Raw genomic sequence first — 24930 nt, 5'->3', positions numbered from 1 at the left:
TTGCGTGTCTCTGTTTCCTTTATAGTTCTATTTAAATTTGCACGTATTGGTTAGGTTTACCATGCTGAACCAGGGAAAGTTCATCTAAATGAGCTTCCACTAGAGCAGTGTATGATATATGTAGAGCTGATTTTGTGCCAGAACACTGTCCTGGAACTGATTGGAGAAATGTACAGCTGGTCTGCGCGCAGGTGTTAATGCTCCAGAACCTCTGGGCTAACACTGCCTTCAACAAAATGTTATCCCTGGTACATACTTGCCATCAGAAAATGGCATGGGCTTGAGATATTGCTCTCTTGAGTGTCAATGTTCATCATAGGAATAGGGTTAGAGCCAGGTTATGTGTTTGTTATTGTCATTCCCTTTACAAAATAGGCAAACTGGAAGAAAACTGAGAGGAAGATGTTTTCTAACCCCAGTATATTGCTGTTTTATTACTTCTAAGATTTACTTGTAATAAGGTATAACTTTTCAGTTCCAAATCGTAAACTTCAGGTGAAAATATGAACTGTTTGGTGTTCCTACAACATAAGAGCTTTCTTTTAAATTTACTAACTGGGAGAGTTGTCAGTATTTGAGAATTATTGTCTGTATAGACCAAACAAAAATCAGTCAGTATATAATAGATCATCTGAAAAATAGAGTTGACACGTCTTTCTTTCAGTGTTTTATTTTCTAGTGTACAACTTCTTTGTGCAGTAAAATGACCCTGAAGTGCCCTTAGAAGTGGTAGGAACAGCAGGCTGATTGACATATTGCTTACATGGCCATGACTTTAAAAAGATGAACTCTGAAGTTAGGAGTACTTCTCCATTTTTCTTCTACATAGTGCAAATGTATAGTCCACTTGGGATAAAAAACGAAGCCTGTTCTGGACTCTATTTCTGTATTACCCTAGACCTAAGAAGGCTGCTATGCCCCAACCATACTCATATCTGTGGGTAGAATATTAGACTGGCTTGTGCTGTTATGGGTTTGCTCTACTGCAGATAGTTGAACAGCTGCTTAATGTGATTTGGAAGTGTGTTTTGTGGTATGGACTGAGAAGTCTGCATGTCTGGGGTTTTTGAATAATTTCTGCAACTTCTACTAAAAGAAGGCCAGAGAATCTCTGAGACAGAGACAAAAATTTCCCTCTGTTCAGGCTTTCTCTCTTCTCCTAGAAATATAACCTAAAGCCATATGAACCCCACTGTTGCTTTGTCTGCGTATCAGCAGGAAAATGTGTTAGCCGTTGTATTTCTAATTACTCTGGGGTCCACGTCTTTCTGAATCCTGTGTTGAGGACATCATACATGATCTGAAGTATGCAGAAAGGGATTGTCATTTTGGTCACTTGTGTAAAACATATTGTCGTAGTTTAATCTGGCAGCTGACAACTACACATTAGACAGCCACTCACTCACCTCTCCCCTTCCCCCCCAGCAGGATGGGGAGGAGAAATACACAGAAGGGGAAACTCATGGGTTGAGATAAAGACAGTTCAATAAGACAACAAAGGAAATACTAATAATACTACTACTGCTACTAATGATAATAATGAATATGCAAAATAAACTATACACAATACAATTTTCTCACCACTCAACAACCGATTCACAGCCCGAAAAAAGTTCCAACTCCCAGCCAAGAGAGGATTCAAACTCATAGAATAAAAAGAGCAGATAGCTCCCTGCCACCTGGCCAACCCCCATTCATAAACTGAGCATAACGTTTATAGTATGGAATATTTCCATTGGCCAGCTTGGGCTAGTTGCCTGGCTGCGCTCTCTCCCAGCTCCTGCACACCTCCTCATTAGCTGAATATGAGAAACTGGAAAAAGTCCTTGATTTCATAGAAACAAACGAAAACATCAGTGTTATCAACATTCTTCTGGTACTAAATCCAAAACACAGCAGCTACTGGGAGGGAAATTAACTCTATCTCAGCCAAAACCAGGAAATTATGCACCCCTTATTCTATACCATTTACATCATGCTTAGGTCCCAGACCTTCCAATAAATCACCTTTTCCTGTCTTTTGATATATAAACACAGATATCCTTCCCTTAGTCTACAGGCCATCCCTCAAAAATGTCCCTTGAGTTCATTTAGTCCATGACTTTGGGTTCCATCTGTCATAACAGCCTTTCAGGGCAGGAGAGATGGTGCGAAGTACACTGAGTCAGTAGAGCAGGACTGGGCTTCGGTGCGATGCAGCGGGAATGTGACACTGGGCGCAGCAGGAGAATGGTGTGTAGTGTTGCATTGTTGCATGCTGCATCTGGAGCTCGCAGCTGATATATCTGGCACGACTCACACCCGCAGTCTGTGGGATGAAGATGTCAGTCTCAATGAAGTTGCTGTTGCGCCAGTTGCTGAAGTCAGTTCTGATTCTATCACCACTGCACTTTGCTCAATTATTTCATCAAAGTTCATTCTTCATTAACCTGGGTGCTTCTTACTTGTTTTGGTTTGGCCTGGATAAATGCCAGGTGCCCACCAAAACCACTCTATCACTCCCCCTCCTCAACTGGACAGGGGAGAGGAAATATGATAAAAGGCTCATGGGTCGAGATAAGGACAGGGAGAGATCATTCACCAATTACCGTCATGGACAAAACAGACTGAACTTGGGGAGAAAAGGAAGTTTAATTTATCACAAATCAAATCAGAGTATGATAATGAGAAAATAAAACTAAATCTTAAAACACCTTCCCTCCCCACCCCTCCCTTCTTCCTGGGCTCAACTTCACTCCTGTTTCCCTACCTCCTCCCCCACCCCGAGCAGCGCAGGGGGATGGGGAATGGGGGTTGCGGTCAGTTCATCACGCGTTGTCTCTGCCGCTCCTTCCTCCTCAGGGGGACGATTCCTCACACTCTTCCCCTGCTCCAGTGTGAGGTCCCTCTCATGGGAGACAGTTCTCCACAAGCTTCTCCAACGTGAGTCCTTCTCACGGGCTGCAGCTCTTCACGAACTGCCCCAGCACGGGTCCGTCATGGGGTCACAAGCCCTGCCAGCAAATCTGCTCCGGCGTGGGCTCCTCTCTCCACGGGTCTGCAGGTCCTGGCAGGAGCCTGCTCCAGCGTGGGCTCCCCACAGGGTCACAGCCTCCTTCAGGCATCCACCTGCTCTGGCGTGTGGTCCCTTCCATGGGCTACAGGTGGATATCTGCTCCACTGTGGACCTCCATGGACTTCAGGGGGACAACCTGCCACACCATGGTCTTCATCACGAGCTGCAAGGGAAGACTCTCTGCTCCAGCATCTCGAGCACTTCCTCCCCCCTCCTTCTTCACTGACCTTGGTGTCTGCAGAGTTGTTTCTCTCACATCATCTTACTCCTCTCTCCAGCTGCAAACAGAGGGGTTTTTTTCTTCCCCTTCTTAAATATGTTATCACAGAGACGCTACCACCATTGCTGATTGGCTTGGCCTTGGCCAGTGGTGGGTCCGTCTTAGAGCCGGCTGGCACTGGCTTTATCAGACATGGGGGAAGCTTCTCACAGATTCTCACAGAAGCCACCCCTATAGCCCTCCCACTACCAAAACCTTGCCACGCAAACCCATAACATTACTGTAATACCTTTGATATGACATCTAATAGAACTAATAGCAACTAATAGAAGTGATGACATACAGTATTATATAGCAATTAACGTCATACAGTTTAAATTATCGGCTATTATCACCCAAAGTAAATCCCTTTGAGGTACCCATCGGACTTCCCCATCCTTCCACATCACCTACCAAGTGCACCCAGGTCCTTGAGCAAAAGCAATCCGACAGATGGGTTTACCTTTGCCTGAGGCAGGACTCACCTAAACCGTCTTCCCTAATATATTATTCACATACACTACGGGGACTTTATCCCCTTCTACAGTACGTGGAAGTTTTGACTGGGCAGGGCCAGCTCGATTGGTGGATCCTCTGGTGTTAACTAACCAGGTGACCTTTGCTAAATGAGTATCCCAATGTTTGAAGTTCCCCCCCACCCGCCATTGCTCTCAGAGTACTTTTTAGTAGTCCGTTGTTTTGTTCAATTTTCCCGGAGGCTGGTGCATGATAGGGGATGTGATACACCCACTCAGTGCCATGCTATTTGGCACAGGTGTCTATGAGGTTGTTTTGGACTGCAGCTGCAGAAGAGTGAGTCCCATTGTATGACTCAGTTCTTTCTGGGGTGCCATCTGGCATATGAGCAGAAATGTCTCATCAAGATCTTGAGATTCATGGGGTGTGGGTGGACAGAAGAAGACAGGTAAGACCGCATATCGATATTCATGTACCATTATCAAGAGAAGCAAGTATAAATGCAGGTTCCACCTACTCATACATCCCCACTTTATTGGGGCACTATGAAAGACCTGCTTTTGGATGTTATTCTCTGTAAGACTGACATACGGTGGATGAAGTGGCCGGCTGACTCCAGCAATACAGAGGAAGTCTCTCTTCTTCCCTTATCTCAGCTGTGCAGAAACTGTCCTCGGAGGTCCAGCGACTTGAAGAGAATATGTCCTACTCCCCACCTGTATGGACCAGTATCTTAGATATTAGAAGTAAGCTTTCCTCTGCTCAAGAGAGGGGATATAGAGGGTACACACCACGAGGCACCCTGTGGTTTTACCTGTGTGACCACGGAGAGGACATGAGGAAGTGGGATGGAAAACCTACCTCAACCCTAGAGGCACGAGTGGGTTTATTGCAGGTCTGGAGGGCGCTGGGCATCAGGTGGTGAGACAGTTACTCTGTGTATTCCCTTTTTCTTATCAGTATTATTGTTGTTACTGTTCATTTCCTTTGCTTCTGTTAAACTGTCCTTATCTGGACCCACGAGTTTTGCCTTTTTCTTCCATTTCTCCTCCCTACCGCACTGGAAGGAGGGGCGATAGAGCAGTCACATGGTTCTTTGTTGCTGTCCACGGCTAAACCACAACACCTAGCTTCAAGTGAGACAAAGGAGTTGAGTGAAGAGCAGTCTTGATTGCAGTCTTCATGAGATGAGCCCTGAAACTTTTTCCTTCTGGTTACATTGCAGTAAGCAACTTGGGCTTATGTCATGTATGCTAAACGTGAAGAACCAGTGGCTGACTGCTGGTAGGCTGATCATACCATGCAACTGGAGAGCTTTGAGACACATATGCATCAGCATGGGCTTACATGTATATATGCATGTGTATGGGGTGAAGTAAGTACAGGCTCAAGTACGGATTCAAACCCACCCTTAGTTGACTGTTCACACAATCTCAAAGCATTTATTAGTGTAAAAAACTGCAGGTGATGGGAAAATATATTGCTTGACCCAAACCTGAGTGCTCTCAGTTTCAGGAATTTTTTTTATTTAATTTTCCTGAATGTATTTGCATTTTCCTGCCTCGTTGCAACCTCATGTGTGCATGTCCAGCTTACTGACTCAGTGCATGTTGGGGTTGACGTAGCTTGAGAGTTAGCATGACTAGGCCGCTTAAGCAAAACAGTTATCATAACTGAACAGGCCGCTGGAAAGGACAGCTAAGAATAACAATTGAGAAAGTTCTGATAGTGCACATGATGTGGGTTAGTAAAAACAAGATGTGTTCAAGGACATGGAGGTGGCCTGTTGCTATTGGCGTTAGTGCATAGTTACCAATCATAAGGGAATATGGGGCGCATGAACAGCGTGTGATTTATGTCTGTAGCCTATCCGAATAAGTGTGATCGTGTGTACAGATATGAAAAATGTATATAACCACGCAAGTGGAGCAATAAACCGGAATCGACTGTGCATTGCATCAATGTGTGAGAGTCGTTCCTGTCCCTGCACGGATGCTGAAACTCGGCATTGTGGTGACCCCGACGTGATACCGCAGCCAAAGAAGGCAGGGGACTGCTGGCCGGCGAGGTAAGCCGGGCTGCCCGAGAGAGGCAGGAGCGGACCCGCGGCACACCAGGGGGGTGTGAATATCGGCAGTATGGGTTCCACTGTATCAGTGTTGGAAAAGGCGGTGCAGAAAAGCCTGCCGGAATTGGCGGATCGAACCAACGTTAACTGAAGGAGAGATATTGGGACTATTATTGTGGTACCGCAGACGAAAGCTTATAGCAACGACAGATTGGTTGTTCGACTTGGATGTGTGGCAGAGAATCGGGGACTCTGTGCATGCAGGTCGGCAACAAAGAGGAGCGATAATTAGCCCCTGTTTTTCGAGCTGTCAAAAGCATGATCAGCTGAAAGGAACAAAAGCTCCATTAAAAGATTTTACAGTGAATTTTGAAAGAACAAAGTCTTGCAGCTTAAAATCCCTGAGGACATCTTTACTTGGAAATCAGTGCATACAGTTTTAAATGTACTAAAACCCGCAGAAACTATCTTAGAAGCGGCTGCTACTCCTCCACTGTTATCTCAAAAGCAGGGACAGAGCCGCAGTCTTCTGAAATATTTAACCCTACATAAGATGAAATTCCTAACCCAACATGAGAAATGCAGGAGGTAAATCTGCCAGAACCTGACAGTCCTTTAAATCCAGAGAAATGGGAAGTGGGGTGCAAAATCTGGCACCCCGAAAGTGTATAACAGGGTCTCTCTACAGCAATTGGCATACCCGACCTGAGATAAAAGCAGGGTGAATTCCAGCATAAAACCGTGCAGACACAGCACAGCCCGCAGTGCCAGCAACCACCACACCAGACGGGTTAGTGAACCTTACACCTGGTGGGGCACACGGCGCCCCCCGGGCAACCGGCGGCGCGGCCCAGGCTACCCCTCCCCCCGATCCCAGCACGCCGGCCCGGCCCAACCCAGAAGCGGCGCGGCAAGAACCATCTTCCTGATATTCAAGGACTTGGTTGGAAAAAGTGTGTATAATTCAATTACTGCAGTAGAATTCCTTGTGGACAAACACCTGGACTTTATTATCTTTCCAGGGTTCAAATGGCCTTTTTAGATGATGTTGTTCACTCTGTTGAAAAGTGAAAATATTGACATCATGACTGAACTAGGGCTCTGGGGTTCAGTTTTGGAGAGTGAATTGTTTTGCTGCTTTCTGGTAATAGATTTTGGGTACCCAGGTAGGATCCTGCTCTTAGACATCAATGGTCCGAGGGATCGCAGGACCTCCAGGCGGCACCGAGGGATTCTCGGGGAGAACCTCTGATCCCTGGACCAAAAAGTTCTGAGCGGGGACCATTAATAAGGTAAAGGCATTCTTCCAGTATTGTTTCTTGTTGCCTGCCTGTTAGTCGTAGTCAAAGCTTCACAGCATTGGGCTAAATCCCTGGGGAGAAGTGAAAGTGCCCTTCCTAAAACAGAATTGAAAAGAGAGTACTCTTCCTCAAACTGAGGCTTGGGAATCTGTCTGTTAAGTATTGAATGTTATTCTAAGTCCTTGTCTGTTCATAAGTGTTTGCATTAAAAAAAAAAAAAAGAAAAAAAAAATCGTAAGTCTTTGCAATATTTGGATTTATGTTGAAAACTTGGTGTGCTTGTGCGTGTGTGGTCGCGACTATGATTGTGTGGTTTTATGTGTTTGTTGTCATAGTGTTTGTATTTCTGTCTTCTGATGGATTTATTTGGTTTCTGTGATCTAACGGATTTGTCTGGACTAAGTAACTGCCTTTGCGTCTTTGGTTTGGTGAGTTCTGCAGGTATTGTATATAGTTAATGAGTTATACCCTTAGATACATTGATTTTAGCCTAGGTGATTAATATGAATACAGGTTATGGTATGCACTTCACATCTATATGTCTTTTTATTAGCATTTGTGTTCTTCTGTTTGTTTTGAGTGTTGCACTGTAGCGGGGCTGTTACTGGACCATAATGCCAATAGTGATGCTTAGGTGTGTCAATGTAGCACTTGCTTTAAGTTCATTAAATAAAAAAGGGGGAGATGTAGAGGAAGCAGTGATTATATTGCTCCTGTGTATAATACGCATAACACAAAAGGCACTAGAGGCAACTGTGAAAAAAAATTTTGTGATGCAACTAACACAAATTGAGCAAATGTTTTTAAGGCAATGATAAGATAGCTTAGCTTTTTTTGAAAAGAAAAAGGGGGAGATGTTGGGGTTGATGTAGCTTGAGAGTTAGCATGGCTAGGCCGCTTAAGCAAAACAGTTAGCATAGCTGGAGAGGCCGCTGGAAAGGACAGCTAAGAATAACAAATGAGAAAGTTCTGATAGTGCACATGGTGTGGGTTAGCAAAAACAAGATGTGTTCAAGGACGTGGAGGTGGCCTGTTGCTACTGGCTTTAGTGCATAGTTACCAATCAAAAGGGAATATGGGGTGCGTGAACAGCACGTGATTTATGTCTGTAGCCTATCCGAGTAAGCGTGATCGTGTGTACAGATATGAAAAATGTATATAACCACGCAAGTGGAGCAATAAAGTGAACTGACTGTGCATTGCATCAATGTGTGAGAGTCGTTCCTGTCCCTGCACGGATGCTGAAACTCGGCAAGTGCACTTTTTTCCTGATAACTCCTCAGCACCTATTTAAGTTGCTGTTTGTATTGTGTGTTTCACAACTTGGAAGTATTTATTTCTAGCAGGAATTTTATGTTGTCCCTGTCTTCTTGGCTGCTAGCACATTACTATAAATGTCCCTTGTTAAATGTTTTCATATCATCTTGTGTTGTCTAATCTCATACTTCAAAACAAGTACTGAAACCTGTGAGTTTCTCTTAAGCCCTTAGCAGCATTCAGTGAGCATCACTGTCTGTTTAACTTCAGTCTTTGGGCAATGAAAAGCAGCATTCACATCTGCTTTTCCCCACCTTTAAGAACAGAAATAGATATAGCACAGCTTTTTGCAGTGTCTTTTGATCCAGGCCCTCTTCGCTGTTTGAAAGCTAGTCCTGATCACTGGAACATGATCTCCTGACAGAAGGTCTTTTCATCAGACCGGAAACTTAAAATGTATGGGCAAGTCTTTACAGAATCTGTAGAGCTTGGAGCTAAAAAAAAAAATTATTTTTAATGTGTTCCATCCCTCTGGGAACAGTGCATCGGCGGATATTTATCCCAGGTGTGTATTCAGCAGGAGGTTTCCTTGAGCTAATATGCATTAGGAGGTGACTCCTGTTTCTTTTCCCTAAAATGTGTATTAGCCTTCTGTAGGGCTGCCATAATTCTAGTTTTGTTTTGAAATACATCTTGCTTTTTTGGATCGTCCAAACCAATACTTGATGTTCACATCTTTAAATTCAGAAATCAGGAGATGCTTTTGCAGGTGTGCTTAGGCCAGAGGTGGATTGCTCAGCCTCAACAGCCTGCAAGGGCAGCAGCAGGAGCTGGAAGGTGCTGGATTAGGTGCTGAGGGCTATAGATAGATTAGTGAGGATGGGGGAGGGGGGGTGTTCATGGTGTACGGCCTGGGGTGAGACCTGTTAGGAGTTGCATGGTGGGAAGCATTAGGGATTACCACAGGCCCTGTCCTCCACTCAGTCATCTCTGAGAAAGACCCTTGTTTTCAAGCAGGGGTGCGCATAAGGGGCTGCTCTCTTCTCCCCTCTTCTCTCACCCTGTCCTCCTCCCCCCCTTTTGCCATTAGAAACCTGTGTGGATTGTTGCACCCTTGACATCAATGAATCTCTGCTCCATCTCAGAGTTTTGCTCATGTACATTCAAGTACAAGGGCTGCAGGCTATGGAGAAATGTTTTGAGAAAATTTGCAATGAAATGTGGTATGTTATTGTTAGTAATGCTGTTTGAAAAGCTGCGCAAACCAACCCCACTTTTTTCTAAGATTTACTAAATGAATTCTTGCAAATTTCAGTAGATACTGAACAAATTAAAAATTACATTTTAGCGCAAATGATCGTTTGCTTTTTAAAATAAAGCACATTGGCTTTTTTTATGTGTGCTTTGGGAGGGTTTGTTGATTGTTGTAAAATAAGCTAAAATTTTCCCTCTATTAAGTTATTTTAAGGTTAATTGTTTCAATAATAATTCAACACTTCATTTAGAGGCACTTCAAAAAAACAAGCAAGTTTATGCTTAAACATATGTATAAGCCATGTCATACATTGCTGACCTCCAGTTGTAGTCTGCCTAGGTTTTGAAGGAAATTCCAGTATAGGGCCAGTATGAATCTATATGCATTAAGAGAGCAGTATTAATGGCTGCAAGTTTTCCCCTTGGATTCCTTTCCCTAATTATTTTTTTTTATGGCAAAAGAATGCATAATGCATAATATGTGTAATCTGGAGGGTTTTAATGTTTGGTAATGTATGTTTTTTATTGATGTAAAATAACTTGAAGATTATACATGCTCCAGAACTTAGTTATGATTTCAGCTGCTGATGCTGTAAATTTCAGTATTTTTCTTCCAGTTTGGTCATTATAGAACTAACATCTAAAGCTGTTTCCTACATGACAACTGAAGAATTATCATGTTTATTTAACCAGCTCCATCTGGCTTCCAGTAAGTCTCAAATTTCAGTTTTTCACAGCCTTGCATGGATTCCTGCTATGCCAACAGAACGCAGAGAAAATTTTCACTAAGCTCGGTTTTGTTTGCTGAAAGAAGCTACCTTTTTGCAGAAGAGGGGATTAAATATTTTTCAGATTGTGCCCTACCACACAGATTCCTCAGTCCTTGAAGGAGAAAATAGAGATCTGCTGGCACCACTGCATGTGGAAAATGTTTTTTGGTGGGTTTTTTTTGGGCCAGGCTGGAGATGTTGAGGTCAATCAGCTGTAGCAGCCGGTGCCAAGCTTTTAGCCACCACGCCGGTGGGCCATGGGGACTGGGAAGGTGTGGAGCCAGGCCTTGCCACTATCTTGCACCCCCCGGGGAGAGTTGCTACTCTTGGCTTCTGGGCAGCTCTTCGGCGTACCAGGTTTAGAGTGTGGCCTCTGCCACTCAAATACCGGCATCCTCGGCCATGCAGTCTTCAGTCTACACTTACCTTGTTAGTAACTTCCCTGTCACAGTCTAAAAAAGTAAAGGAAAATCTTCTGTATGGTCTTTCTGCAAGTACATCACACCAAAGGGGAATTTCTTATAATCACAACTCATACCAAGACTGCAGACAGGAGATGCCATGCAGACTGCAGCCTAAATGCAAATTAAGGAGAAAAATATGGTTTTAAGAGTAGAGAAGTACTGATAACAGAGGAAATATTTTCTGAGTATTTGCTATTAAAAACACCCCCTGGCCCAGTTAACAAGTTGTTAGAAGTTGAATGGAGAAAAATCACACATGCTTCTTTGAATTTAGGAACTCCAGATTTTATTTATAATGCAAGGCACAACCTGCATTACATTTCAAAAATGCAACAAAATCTTTTTCCCCAAGTCTGCCAAATCATCAGGTATTTTAACTTGCCTGTAGTAAGAGCATATCTTGACCCTCCATTCAACCTGACTGCCTGGTGAGGGGTTGGAGATGGGCAGGGGATGAGCCGCAGCATGCAGGGGTACGTGAGAAACGGGAACGAAATACAGTGAGCAGGGGCCATGCTGACCAGTTCCCTTCCAGCTCGATGCCTGTAGAGCAAACCCAGACACTGCTGTGCACAGTTATGTTTCAAATCTAAATTGCAGAGATATGTCAGGGCACTGGGGGAAGGCACATTCGAAATGGGGTATCCAACAGGCACAGGAAGGAAAGGATAGAACATAATATTACTGCTGACGAACTGCATTTTTACTGTTTAATGGTGTTTACTACACGTGTGGATTCGGGCTGACAAGAAGACAAACCTGCTTCCCCAGCAGACAGAGTGGAGGTTGTCCTCCTGAAAGATATAGGCAGAGAGGTTTCTCTGTTAGCTTGCTGGCTAGTATCACTGTAGGGAGTACAGAAAAGCATTTCTTCAAGGCAATATATAAGGAGTCCTGTCAGTGAACTGTAGTCATTTGTATGGTGTATTGGATTTGTGTGGCAAGGTTTTGGTAGCAGGGGGGGCTACAGGGATGGCTTCTGTGAGAAGCTGCTAGAAGCTTCCTCATGTCCAACAGAGCCAATACCAGCTGGCTCCAAGACAGACACGCTGTTGGCCATGACCGAGCCAATCAGCGACGGATAACATCGTGGTAACATATTTAAGAAGGGGAAAAAAATGCTGCACAACAGCAGCCGCGAGACAGGAGCAAGAATATGTGAGAGACACAACTCTGCAGACTCCAAGTCAATGAAGAACAAGGGGAAGGAGGTGCTGCTTCAGGCACCAGAGCAGAGATTCCCCTGCAGCCTGTGGTGAAGACCATGGTGAGGTAGGCTGTCACCCTGCAGCCCATGAAGGTCCATGGTGGAGCAGGTGGATGCACCCGAAGGACACTGTGACCCTGTGGAGAGCCCACATTGGAGCAGGCTCCTGGCAGGACCTGTGAACCCCATGGAAAGCACCAACACTGGAGCAGTTCATGAAGAACTGAAGCCCTGCCCATGGGAAGGATCCACATTGGAGAAGTTCGTGGAGGACTGTCTCCCATGGGAGGGACCCCACGCTGGAGCGGGGGAAGAGCATGAGGAGGAAGAAGCGGCAGAGACATGTGATGAACTGATCGTAACCCCCATTCTCCATCCCCCTGTGCCTCGGGGAGGGAGGAGGTAGAGAAATCAGGAGTGAAGTTGAGCCCAGGAAGAAGGGAGGGGTGGGGGGTATTTTAAGATTTTTTTCTTAATTTCTCATTACTCTACTCTGACCTTTGATTGGCAATAAATTAAATTAATTTCACCAAGTTTAGTCTGTTTTGCCCATGATGGTAATTGGTGAGTGATCTCTCCCTGTCCTTATCTCGACCCACAAGCCTTTTGTTATATTTCCTCTCCTCTGTCCAGTTGAGGAGGGGGAGTGACAGAGTGGCTTGGTGGGCACCGGGCATCCAGCCAGGGTCAACCCTCCGCATTATGCCAAGAAGTGTAATATTAACAGAGAGAGTTAGTTAAGACATTACAAATAGTTGAAGGAACAAGTAACTTAAGTGTGATCATAAAGGTTGTGAAAAATGCCATATCACTAGCGTTTTGTGAGAAGATAAAAGCTTTATTGGTTTGACTGGTTTTAGTTATATGAATAAAATATGTATATATTATTTAAGGCAAAGAAGTTGCTGTTATGGGAAACTGAGACATGAACATAAATGTCTAAGATGTATCTTGGTATTCTGTGTCACTATATGAGTCTGCTTTGGGTGAGTCTGTTTTGGGTGATATTTTGGTTTTGTAGGCTGTGTGTGCTTTAATTAGCTATTTGGAGGAGGAGGACTGTCAATTCTTTTGCTCTGTGTTTCTTCTAGCTCTTACAAGATTGTGTTAGCTCTGCCTGGATGTCTACAACTTTGAAATAAACTTAGATTCTCTAGTACTCTTCTTTTGGGTATCTGTAGTGTAAAAGCAGAATGGTGTATTGGCAAGATTTTGTGTATTCAGAACTCCTTTTGATGTTTCACAAAGATTGTGAAAAGTCGTGAAGTTTCACAAAGTCCGATTTCTGAATGAGGCTATTTTTCTGGCATTTATGTAGGTTTAAATTGATCTGACTAGTTTTCTAGTGCTTTCATTTTTTCCACTGCTGGTATATCCTGGCATCCTCCTGGAGAAACTAGCTGCTCATGGTTTGGATGGGTGTACACTTCACTGAATAAAAAACTGGCTGGATGGCCAAAGTCCAGAGAGTTGTGGTGAACGGAGTTAAATCCAGTTGATGGCCGGTCACAAGTGGTGTTCCCCAGGGCTCAGTTTTGGGGCCAGTCTTGTTTAATATCTTTAGCAATGATCTGGATGAGGGGATTGAGTGCTCCCTCAGGAAGTTTGCAGATGACACCAAGTTGGGCAGGAGTGTTGATCTGCTCAAAGGTAGGAAGGCTCTGCAGAGGGATCTGGACAGGCTGCATCGATAGGCCGAGGTCAATTGCATGAGGTTCAACAAGGCCAAATGCCGGGTCCTGCACTTGGGTCACAACAACCCCATGCAATGCTACAGGCTTGGGGAAGAGTGGCTGGAAAGCTGCCTGGAGGAAAAGGACCTTGGGGTATTGGTTGACAGCTGGCTGAACACGAGCCAGCAGTGGGCCCAGGTGGCCAAGAAGACCAATAGCATCCTGGCTTGTATCAGGAATAGTGTGGCCAGCAGGAGTAGGGAAGTGATCGTCTCTTTGTGCTCGGCACTGGTGAGGCCACATCTCAAGTACTGTGTTCAGTTTTGGACCCCTCACTACAAGAAGGACATTGAGTTGCTGGAGCATGTCCAGAGAAGAGCAACGAGGCTGGTGAAGGGTCTGGAGAACAAGTCTTATGAGGAGCGTCTGAGGGAGCTGGGGCTGTTTAGTCTGGAGAAGAGGAGGCTGAGGGGGGACCTTATCCCTCTCTACAACTACCAGAAAGGAGGTTGTAGTGAGGCAGGTGTTGGTCTCTTCTCCCAAGTAACTAGCGATAGGACGAGAGGCAATGGCCTCCAGTTGTGTCAGGGGAGGTTTAGATTAGATATTAGGAAAAAGTTCTTTACTGAAAGAGTGGTCAGGCATTGGAACAGGCTGCCTAGGGAAGTGGTGGAGTCACCATCCCTGGAGGTATTTAAAAAACATGTAGATGTGGCACTTGGGGACATGGTTTAGCAGGCATGGTGGTGTTGGGTGGATGGTTGGACTTGATGATCTTAGAGGTCTTTTCCAACCTTAACGATTCTATGATTCTATGATATTTATCAGATATTCTCTGAAGTATACCATCTGATTTTGAAGATTGTGAAATAGGCTTGTTTCTATAAATACGTTTAAAATGAGCCTTTTATCAATCCTTGTTGTTATTAAATCACTTCTTAAAGTACAATAGTTGAGTCTACATTGTCCTCCAAGTTCAACTATTTTGTTTTGTTCTTTACGCAGGAGCCCTTAACAAAGTAAAGGAGAGTAAGCGACATATGGAAGAAGGGAAGATGGAGTTCCAAAAAGCTGAGGGCATTCAAGAACGCTGTAACATTATTTCTTTTGCGACCCTAGCAGAAATTAATCATTTCCACAAAATTCGTGTGAGGGACTTCAAATCACAGATGCAGCATTTCTTGCAACAGCAAATACTCTTTTTTCAAGAAGTGACACAAAAGCTAGAAGAAGCTCTTCACAAGTATGACAGTGTTTAGTCTCTGAACTTTTGATTTGTGGACTTTCCTCAGTATGAATGTGACTCAAGCAGCAGAGCAAACATTGCTGCTGCTGAAGAACTGTTGCCAGTGGTAGATGGTGGTACAAGGATGGTTTTGTGTTCACCTGGAATCCTGGTTTAGTCTCTGATTGTGTAGAAAGGAAACAGTTATAGGGCTATGTAGTAGAAACAGTACCACGCATTGTAACCAAGTTATACTGTGTATGCCTACACTACCATTCTAACTTTTTTGAAATAATGAGTATAGTATTTGCCTTATTGCTTTTTGAAATATGCTTTTTTAGTGCATACTTTGTAGACCTCAAAACCTTTTGGATCTTTAAGGAAGTTGGCTAGATAAAAGCCTGCTTCAGATGCCTTTTTACTTTTATAGATTTGGATTTCTTAAATTCAAATTATTCTCTGTTTACAGACTCCTAGTAGAGTAACCATGTGACTCTGTGCCTTTAGACTATTTTTCCTTTTCTAGTAAGTCACATTTTTATGACTGAATGAATGAAGGACTGAGGCCTATAACAGGAAATGATTATGAAACCTCATATTGACTGGAAAAAAATCAGCTGCCTTTAGTTCCATTAGTGTGAGTGGAAATTTGAAGAGCTAGCCTAATAAAAATGATGTTTATCAAGGGGATATGAATGCAAGCTGTGTGGTTAGAACATTTTTTAAGTTTGAAATTATCTGCTCATTGTTCATTGCTGATTCAGTTTATATTCAGACTTGCATCTACGTTGCCATTTGTCTGAGCTGAGACTCCACTGTGATTCATTAGTTTAGCAAGTTACAAATTTTCAGGGATGTTCAGTAATATAAATGATCTGAAATAAGTCTTGACTGAACTGACTTGGAAAACAGGTTGTATTTTTATGTTTATAACACTCAAGAATGAACAGTTGTCTTCTTAATTTTTGTGTAAATATTTTTGACAAGCAGGGTGCATTCATATATATGCGAACAATGTATTTTAAAGAGTTTTCTGGCTTATTTCCCTTGAATTAAGTCTGAAGTCTCTGTTTATAACCTACTGGTTTCCTTCTTATAGGTCAATATGAAAGAGGGCTTTTATTTATCCTACCTTTTTTCTCCTGAACAAAAATAACGAAACCTTCTAAGGAAGCAAAATGTTTACTTTTTTGTTTTAATTAAATTAATCACAAATAGCTTAAACAAATGAAAGCCTGGAAAAGGAAGTTAAGCAATAGTTACATTTAAGTACACACCACTCCTCACCTATGCAACAGAAATATACAGTTCTTTCACTCAATCATGTGAGTTTCTGTAGCTTAACCCCACAACTCTGTTTTAGAGGAATAAATGTAAGAATGTAGTTTTGGTTTTAAGATTCATCCCCAGATGTTTGGAGATTGCTATTTTGAGCATGTTGCATTCGGCAGTGCTGCTAGTATGTACCTAAAGAAGTAAAATAAAGAATAACGAAGAGGAAAAAAACAGTATTTGTAAAAGAAAAGACAGTCAGTGAGGAAAGACTCCATTTCCAGACTATTAAAAGAGTGCTGCAAGCAACAAGGTTGACCATAATATAAGAACCATAGTCGTAGGGCTGACTTGCTCTTTTATCTTCCTCATGGTATCTTGTTCTGCATTCAAAACTCACCACTTCCCATGACAGCTCTTCCTAGCAGTACTCCAGCTTCCCGTATGTTGTTTAATTACATGATATAGTGATGATCTAGGTTTGAGCTGAGTTCCATGGCTTGTGCTTGCTTAAGCCAGATAGATACTGTCTTATTAAATGTCTTTGCTGTAATTAGATCAGACTACAATCAAATTAAGTCTACATGGAGGTATTAAGACCTGTTCAGGAATTGATTTTTGTTCCAGTTGAAGTATTCTAAGAGGTTAGTATTAATGACATGTACGTGTCCATAGGGAAATAAAGCTGTGATATTGTCACCGTTTAGAGCAGGGCAGCAACAGAGCAGCAGATGCTCTCTGTTAACCCCCAACCTCCCCACCAGGGGAAGGGATAAAGCAGGAAAAGGGAGAGAGACTAATAATAAGAGAAATAATGCAAAATATACAAAACCAATATTGAGTTTCCTGGACTTGAGTGCCACAGGGGATGGCGTTTTGCCAGCAGCTGCCAGGAAAACACCAGGAGGTCCTGGACTGGACTCCGCAGCAGATGGGAACTGGATTCAGGAATGCACAGATCGGAATCTGGATCAGGATCGCAGGTAGGACAACAAGCAGGGTCCTCTTCAGAAGCCTATTCAGGGTTGTCATCAGCGGCACTGAGTCTAGATGGAGGTCTGTAAGTAGTGGTGTCCCCCAGGGGTCAGTACTCGGCCCAGTCTTGTTCAACTTCTTCATCAATGACCTGGATGAAGAGTTAGAGTGTACCCTCAGCAAGTTTGCTGATGACATAAAACTGGGAGGAGTGGCTGATACACCGGCAGGCTGCGCTGCCATTCAACAAGACCTGGACAGGCTGGAAAGTTGGGCAGAGAGGAACCTGATGAAGTTCAACAAGGGCAAGTGCAGTGTCCTGCACCTGGGGAGGAACAACCCCATGCATCAGTACAGGCTTGGGGTGGACCTGCTGGAGAGCAGCTCTGCGGAGAGGGACCTGGGTGTCCTGGTGGACGACAGGTTAACCATGAGCCAGCAGTGTGCCCTGGCTGCCAAGAAAGCTAATGGGATCCTGGGGTGCATTAAGAGGAGTGTGGCCAGCAGGTTGAGGGAGGTTCTTCTCCCCCTCTACACTGCCCTAGTGAGGCCCCATCTGGAGTACTGTGTCCATTTCTGGGCTCCCCAGTTCAAGAAAGATGAAGAGCTACTGGAGAGAGTCCAGCAGAGAGCTACGAGGATGATGAGGGGACTGGAACATCTGTCCTATGAGGAAAGGCTGAGGGAGCTGGGCTTGTTCAGCCTGAAGAAGAGAAGGCTGAGAAGGGACCTTATAAATGCCTATAAATATGTGAAGGGTGGGTGTCAGGAGGATGGGGCCAGACTCTTTTCAGTGGTGCCCAGCGACAGGACAAGGGGCAACGGGCACAAACTGAGGCACAGGAAGTTCCGTCTGAACATGAGGAAGAACTTCTTCACTCTGAGGGTGACAGAGCCCTGGAACAGGCTGCCCAGGGAGGTGGTGGAGTCTCCTTCTCTGGAGATATTCAAGACCCGCCTAGACGCGGTCCTGTGCGGCCTGCTCTAGGTGACCCTGCTTTGGTAGGAGGGTTGGACTAGATGACCCACAGAGGTCCCTTCCAACCCCTACTATTCTGTGATTCTGTGATTCTGTAACTCCAACTCTGTAATGAGTTAAACTGATATAGAGAGCCTAAATTCTGTTAATGCTTACTGCACTATGCGAGAACTACAGTTTTTTAATTTTAGTTGGAACAAGTATCGCTTTAACCACTCGTGACTGATGGACTACTGGATGGTGTGGTCTGAGGTCTGAATGTACTCTATAGTAAAGTGAATCCACATTGTGTGGGACTGTGGAAGCATTAGAGGAAATCTTTTTAAAGAAATAAATGTGGAAGAAAGCAAATTAGCTCTATAGAATAAAGTTAAATGCCTTTGTTTTATTCCATTCCTGTAATTTGTTTTGATGCATCACAATTTTTGCATTGACAGTAGTTAAGTATCTGGTATACTTGCTGGGAGTTAGAGAGGTTGAATTGAAAGCTGCAAGAAGATCCACTGAGGTATTTGTTTCTGTGAAAATGCTGAATCCAATGAAAACTGTGGAATAAACCCATCAGGGGAATACATCTACTTAGAATGATCAGCAAGAGGAGTGTGAATAATGTTTCTTTTTAAATTGTAGGTTTTAGAGTTAGAAATTAACAACCTCCTAAAATGATTAAATCAGTGTGTTTCCTAGCTCTTTTGTTGTCTGATACTTGCAGAGAAGACAGTTGCCTCTATTTATGACTTGTGCATGTCTTCTAGATACTTTCTACCAGTTTCAGGGTCCAATGGCATGGTACAGTTGATTTAGAAGTGTTCTAAGACCCAGCTTAGAGAGATCAGTAGGAAAATTATGTAGAGATGAAACATTCAAGACAAGCACCAACAAAATCTGAAAAAAAATCAAATTGGAAGAATATGTTGCAGATGAAACATCAGGCTCTGAGCAACCTGATCTAGTTAGTGGTGTCCCTGCTCGCTGCAGGGGGGTTGGACTAGATGACCTCTAGGGGTCCCTTCCAACCCAAAACTTTCTATGATTCTATGATATTTTTTTAGAAAATGTTAATAAACTGCCTACACTGAAAATATCTACATTATTTGGTGAGGCACAGGTATCTTTTTGGTGAATTACAAGACCCTGTTTGTACTACCTTCCCGTGAAGTTCCCAGTGATCGGAAAAGGGGAAATATAACCCCCATTTTCAAAAAGAGTAAAAAGGAAGACCCAGGGAACTACAGGTCAGTCAGCCTCACCTCTGTGCCCGGCAAGATCATGGAGCAGATCCTCCTGGAAACTATGCTAAGGCACATGGAAAATAAGGAGGTGATTGGTGACAGCCAACATGGCTTCACTAACGGCAAATCATGCCTGACAAATTTGGTAGCCTTCTAGGATGGGCTTACTGTGTTGGTGGATAAGGGAAGAGCAACTGATGTCATCTACCTGGACTTGTGCAAAGCATATGACACTGTCCCACACAACATCCTTGTCTCTAAATTGGAGAGACATGGATTTGATGGATGGACCACTTGGTGGATAAGGAATTAGCTGGATGGTTGCACTCAAAGAGCTGTGCTCAATGGCTTGATGTCCAAGTGGAGACCAGTGACGAGTAGTGTTCCTCAGAGGTCGGTATTGGGACCAGTGCTGTTTCACATCTTTGTCGGCAACATGGACAGCGGGATTGAGCGCACCCTCAGCAAGTTTGCCAACGACACCAAGCTGTGTGGTGCAGTCGACATGCTGGAGGGAAGGGATGACATCCAGAGGGACCTGGACAGGCTTGAGAGGTCGGCTCGTGTGAACCTCATGAGGTTCAACAAGGCCAAGTTCAAGGTCCTGTACCTGGGTTGGGGCAATCCCAAGCACAAATACAGGCTGGGCAGACAATGGATTGAGAGCAGCCCTGAGGAGAACAACTTGGGGTGCTGGTTGACGAGAAGCTCAACATGACCCGGCAATGCACGCTCACAGTCCAGAAAGCCAACCTTATCCTGGGCTGCATCAAGAGAAGCGTGGCCAGCAGGTCGAGGGAGGTGATTCTGCCCCTCTGCTCTGCTTTGGTGAGACCCCACCTGGAGTACTGCGTCCAGCTCTGGAGTCCTCAGCACAGGAAAGACATGGACTTGTTGGAGTGGGTCCAGAGGAGTGCCACAAAGATGATCCGAGGGCTGGAGCACCTCTCCTATGAGGACAGGCTAAGAGAGTTGGGGCTGTTCATCCTGGAGAAGAGAAAGCTGCGGGGACACCTTATTGCAGCCTTCCAGTACCTGAAGGGGGCCTATAAGAAGTCAAAAATGGGCTCATAGAATTAGAATCATAGAATCATAAAAACATTTAGGTTGGAAAAGACCTTTAAGATCATCAAGTCTAACCGTTAAAGTCCCTAAGCACCTCATCTACACGTCTTTTAAGTACCTCCAGGGACTGTGACTCAACCACTTCCCTGGGTAGTCTGTTCCAATGCTTGACAACCCTTTCAGTGAAGAAATTTTTCCTAATATTCAATCTAAAACTCCCCTGGCTCAACTTGAGGCCATTTCCTCTTGTCCTATCACTTGCTACTTGGGAGAAGAGACTGACCTCCACTTCAAATTAGACTGGCATGGGTCTGTAGCAATTGGGAAAGGTAGCTATGTGTTTGTGGGTATTGTCCAAAAATCAGGATTCTTTTACCCAGTGTGCGAAAAGGCAATACACACACAGAGCAGAGGTATTTTATTGCATATTTGTGCAGATATGGGTGTCTGTCTCAAAATGGCGCACCAAGCTTCCAAATCAAGTTATCTATACACAAAGCATTAACATATTCAACTTCCTAATGCATATACACTGTTATTCTGTTAAATGATTGGTTAGAGTCTCTTTGCCCAGCATGTAAATTAGTACACATGCTTAGTTGTTCTTCTTTAACTTCATCATTTGAGTTGGTGGTATAATTTGGGTAGGTGGGCCGTGAGTCAGTGGTTGTGATCTCCCCCCTGCCAGAATTACCTTTCCCCTAGTTACCTGTTTCTTTGGAAAGTCTAAGCATTTCTTCGTGGTTTACTAGCTGGGCTAGTAATACATCAGTTAAACTTCTGCTCACGACAGCCACCTCCAGCTTATCAGACAAAGGCACATTGTTTAGATAAGATTAATTTCTTGTCCGGCTTTGAACCAGCAAGGGTAGGGCTATACAATGGACATCTCTAGCAGCAGTGCCTCAGGACAACTTGGTTCGGGTCACAATTTAGATTTAATTGCTGTAACATGGGCAGAGGTGACTCAACTTTTTCCTTATTATTGGTGTATCAGGCATGTTTTGCCTGTAGCAACTGTATTTTTGTATAAATTTACCATATATATATCTTTTTTACATTCACTTTTTACTCCAGTTTGGCAGACTACATTATTAGAACTTACATTAAACATTCATGAAACCTTTTTTCAAGATTGTACCTGTTGGATACTTTTTTCTCTCTTGTGAATATATGTCACCGACATATTGTTTCAGTGGTGAATTTGAACTCTTTCTTGGTTCATTTTTAATTCCTGCACAAAGGTTTGGAATTTGAAAGTATTCTGACAATGAGCAGAACCTAATCTCTATGAATGAGAAGAGAGATAACCCAGTTAATTTTTTTCCCTATCTCAGGGTCCTGATTATCACCAAGCAGCCCAGAGCAGAGGTGTGTCCCAGACTGCAGAACAGTGATGCAGTAAAGCCAATATACAGGCTGCTGTAGTGAGCTACAGAATAAGAATGTTTGGGATTACATTCAAGGACGCATTTAGGGACCCAGTTCCCAAAATTATGCACTTAAAATACCTTCATAAACCACTGCTCAGACCTAGAAGTGCCTAATTCCTTAGCCACCTGCCTTTTCAGATTTAAGTTCTTGGGGCTGCTGCAGGTGCACTTTGCACCTCCCTCAAGGTTGCTCAAGTCTTTATAGGGTCAAGCAGCTCATTGTTTAATGTGCATCTAAGACTCACCAGCACAGATTAACTGGGCATTTCTCTGCCTGAGTTTCTTAGAGTTGTGATGGTTGTGCTAGAGGCCATCTAAAGGAAAGCAGGGTCTAGATTAAAGAGTACTTAAGTGCCTGCAATGTGAACTCTAACACTCCTTTTTTTAAGCATATGGTTCCTGAATGCCCAGAAACTGAAACCCTGAACTAGGTTCAATTTCCTACAACTGATCCTGTAGACTTTCCTCTGGGAGGAGAGTTTGCAGCTCTAGAGGGATGAGTCCCAAGACCCACATGCCGAACGTGAGACCCGAGACGCACAGGCTGAGCCTAGAGCCTCTCTCTAGGATATTCAAAATACAAGGTGCGTTTGAACTCACGCTCAGCTAGAAATGCTGGTTATTTGTTTTGCTTTAAACCGACTTTGAACTGAAGACAGAAATAGCCCTTAAAAAAATGAGAAAATGACAAGACTTCTTTCTTCTCAGGAAGCGACCTGATCAACAGGGAGAATGGGAACAATGACATGTCAGGGTGTGCGAGCTGTGCAGACGCAGGGGAGACTGTCCTGCTTCACGGATCCCAGGTGAATTTAAAGAGGGTCTGAGAACTTGCAGGCTGAAGGAAGGCTGGTTTTACATGCTGTTGAGGTTGAGTAGCCACTGAGCATAGAGGGACTTGAATCACATTTTCAGGCTACCCACCTCAAGGATGCCCAAGTTGTTTTGTTTCTAACAACAGGCATCACAGGGAGTTACTGGGGGAAGAAATAACCCATTGGTTTTTAGGTCCCTGCTTTGAGCCACTTTTCAGTCTTGAGTAATTCTGTGTGATGACTGAAGTGAACCTCATGGACCACCAGTGGGGCCCCTGTGGCCAGTGCATGAGCACACAGAGACAGGCAGGGCACACCCGAACTGCTGCAGCACAATACAGACCTCTGATGTTTGAGGCACCGCATTTCTTTAGAGACTGGTTCTTCACGGGTGCTTATATTCAGCAAACAGAAAAAACTAGACTTTTTTTGCCTACATTTTGGCATTTATAAAAAATAAATACTCCTGCTGTATGGACTTACATAATATCAGGTTAGTTCCTACTCTTTCAGTCCCAAGATAGCAAACACTTGTATCAGTTTTTTACTCCCTTCACAATTCACCTTCTTCAAGAGAAGTCTTGGGCCAAGACTTTTTGAAATCACCTCTCAGGCTCCAGAGAAAAAAAAAACTATAAAATTTAGTTATTCATGTCAAACTTGTTATCAAGTAATTATTAGAACTGCCAAGTACAACATGATAGCAACAAAGAATAACACCCAATATTTCACATATGAAATGTGGTGACCTTGCATTGTGCTGACTTGGACAATAAGTACTTCTGAAACAAGTGATCTGTTGGGGTTGATGTAGCTTGAGAGTTAGCATGACTAGGCCGCTTAAGCAAAACAGCTAGCATAACTGAACAGGCCGCTGGAAAGGACAGCTAAGAATAACAATTGAGAAAGTTCTGATAGTGTACATGATGTGGGTTAGCAAAAACAAGATGTGTTCAAGGACGTGGAGGCGGTCTGTTGCTATTAGCATTAGTGCATAGTTACCAATCATAAGGGAATATGGGGTGCGTGAACAGCGTGTGATTTATGTCTGTAGCCTATCCGAATAAGCGTGATTGTGTGTTCAGATATGAAAAATGTATATAACCACGCAAGGAGACCAATAAATCGGAATCGACTGTGCATTGTATCAATGTGTGAGAGTCATTCCTGTCCCTGCATGGATGCTGAAACTCGGCAGTGATCAAAGTTTCAAGTGTTTACAAAAGAGAATTTCCTCTAGAAAGAAGGTTTCCACTCTGCCAGAGGGTTAGTTTATGTTTGAAATGTTCTTACTGAAGAAACAAATTCAGATACACTATTTGCTTGGTCACTGATGTTAGGAAGAACAAGCGATGGGCATGCAGCAGAACATGAGGAGCTCTTCTCCATAGTTTTCCTTCTGATGCTGAGAAAGAAATTTAGCAAAGGAGGCAGGAGACCTGCATGGTTAAACAAGGAGCTTCTAGCGGAGATCAGGCAGAAGAGAAAGGTGCATGGCATGTGGAAAGAGGGACAGGCCACTTGGGAAGAGTACAGAAACGTAGTGAGAGCATGCAGGGATGCGACAAGGAAGGCCAAGGCTCACCTGGAATTGAAGCTGGCAAGGGATGTCAAAAACAACAAGAAGGGCTTCTTCAACTACATCAGCAGCAAAAGGAAGGCTAGGGACAACGTGGGGCCGCTGCTGAATGAGGCGGGTGTCCTGGTGACGGAGGATGCGGAGAAGGCAGAGCTAATGAATGCCTTCTTTGCTTCAGTCTTCAGTGCTAAGACTGGCCCTCAGGAATCCCAGGCCCCGGAGGTAAAAGAAGAAGCCTACAAAGAGGACGACTTTCCCTTGGTCGAGGAGGACTGTGTGAGGGATCGCTTAAGCGATCTGGATGTCCACAAATCCATGGGCCCCGATGGAATGCACCCACGAGTGCTGAGGGAGCTGGCGGATGTCATTGCTGAGCCACTCTCCATCATCTTTGAGAGGTCCTGGAGGACAGGAGAGGTGCCCGAGGACTGGAGAAAGGCCAATGTCACTCCAATCTTCAAAAAGGTCAAGAAGGAGGACCCAGGGAACTACAGGCCGGTCAGCCTCACCTCCATCCCGGGAAAGGTGATGGAGCAGCTTATCCTGGAGGCCATCACCAAGCAAGTGGAA

At 44.0% G+C, this 24930-nt stretch overlaps 1 protein-coding gene across 2 annotated transcripts in view; it reads left to right on the top strand.

Annotated features, from left to right (window-relative positions):
• Positions 1-24930, top strand: part of LOC142365545 (sorting nexin-18-like) — a 124803-nt gene that overhangs the window by 3331 nt on the left and 96542 nt on the right. Inside the window, exon 2 of one of the 2 annotated variants that reach the window (XM_075446395.1) lies at positions 14791-17581. The exons of the other annotated variant lie outside the window; for it this stretch is intronic. Within the exon in view, the coding sequence (XP_075302510.1) occupies positions 14791-15044 (254 nt within the window). The 3' untranslated portion in view covers positions 15045-17581. Of the gene's footprint in view, positions 1-14790; positions 17582-24930 lie in introns of those variants that run through there. 2 annotated transcript variants of the gene reach the window in all.

This window comes from Opisthocomus hoazin, chromosome W (genome assembly GCF_030867145.1).
Source record: "Opisthocomus hoazin isolate bOpiHoa1 chromosome W, bOpiHoa1.hap1, whole genome shotgun sequence".
In the NCBI taxonomy this organism is placed as follows: domain Eukaryota; kingdom Metazoa; phylum Chordata; class Aves; order Opisthocomiformes; family Opisthocomidae; genus Opisthocomus; species Opisthocomus hoazin.
The sequence above is the reverse complement of the archived record's forward strand: the minus strand, read 5'-3'. Positions and strand labels throughout refer to the sequence as shown.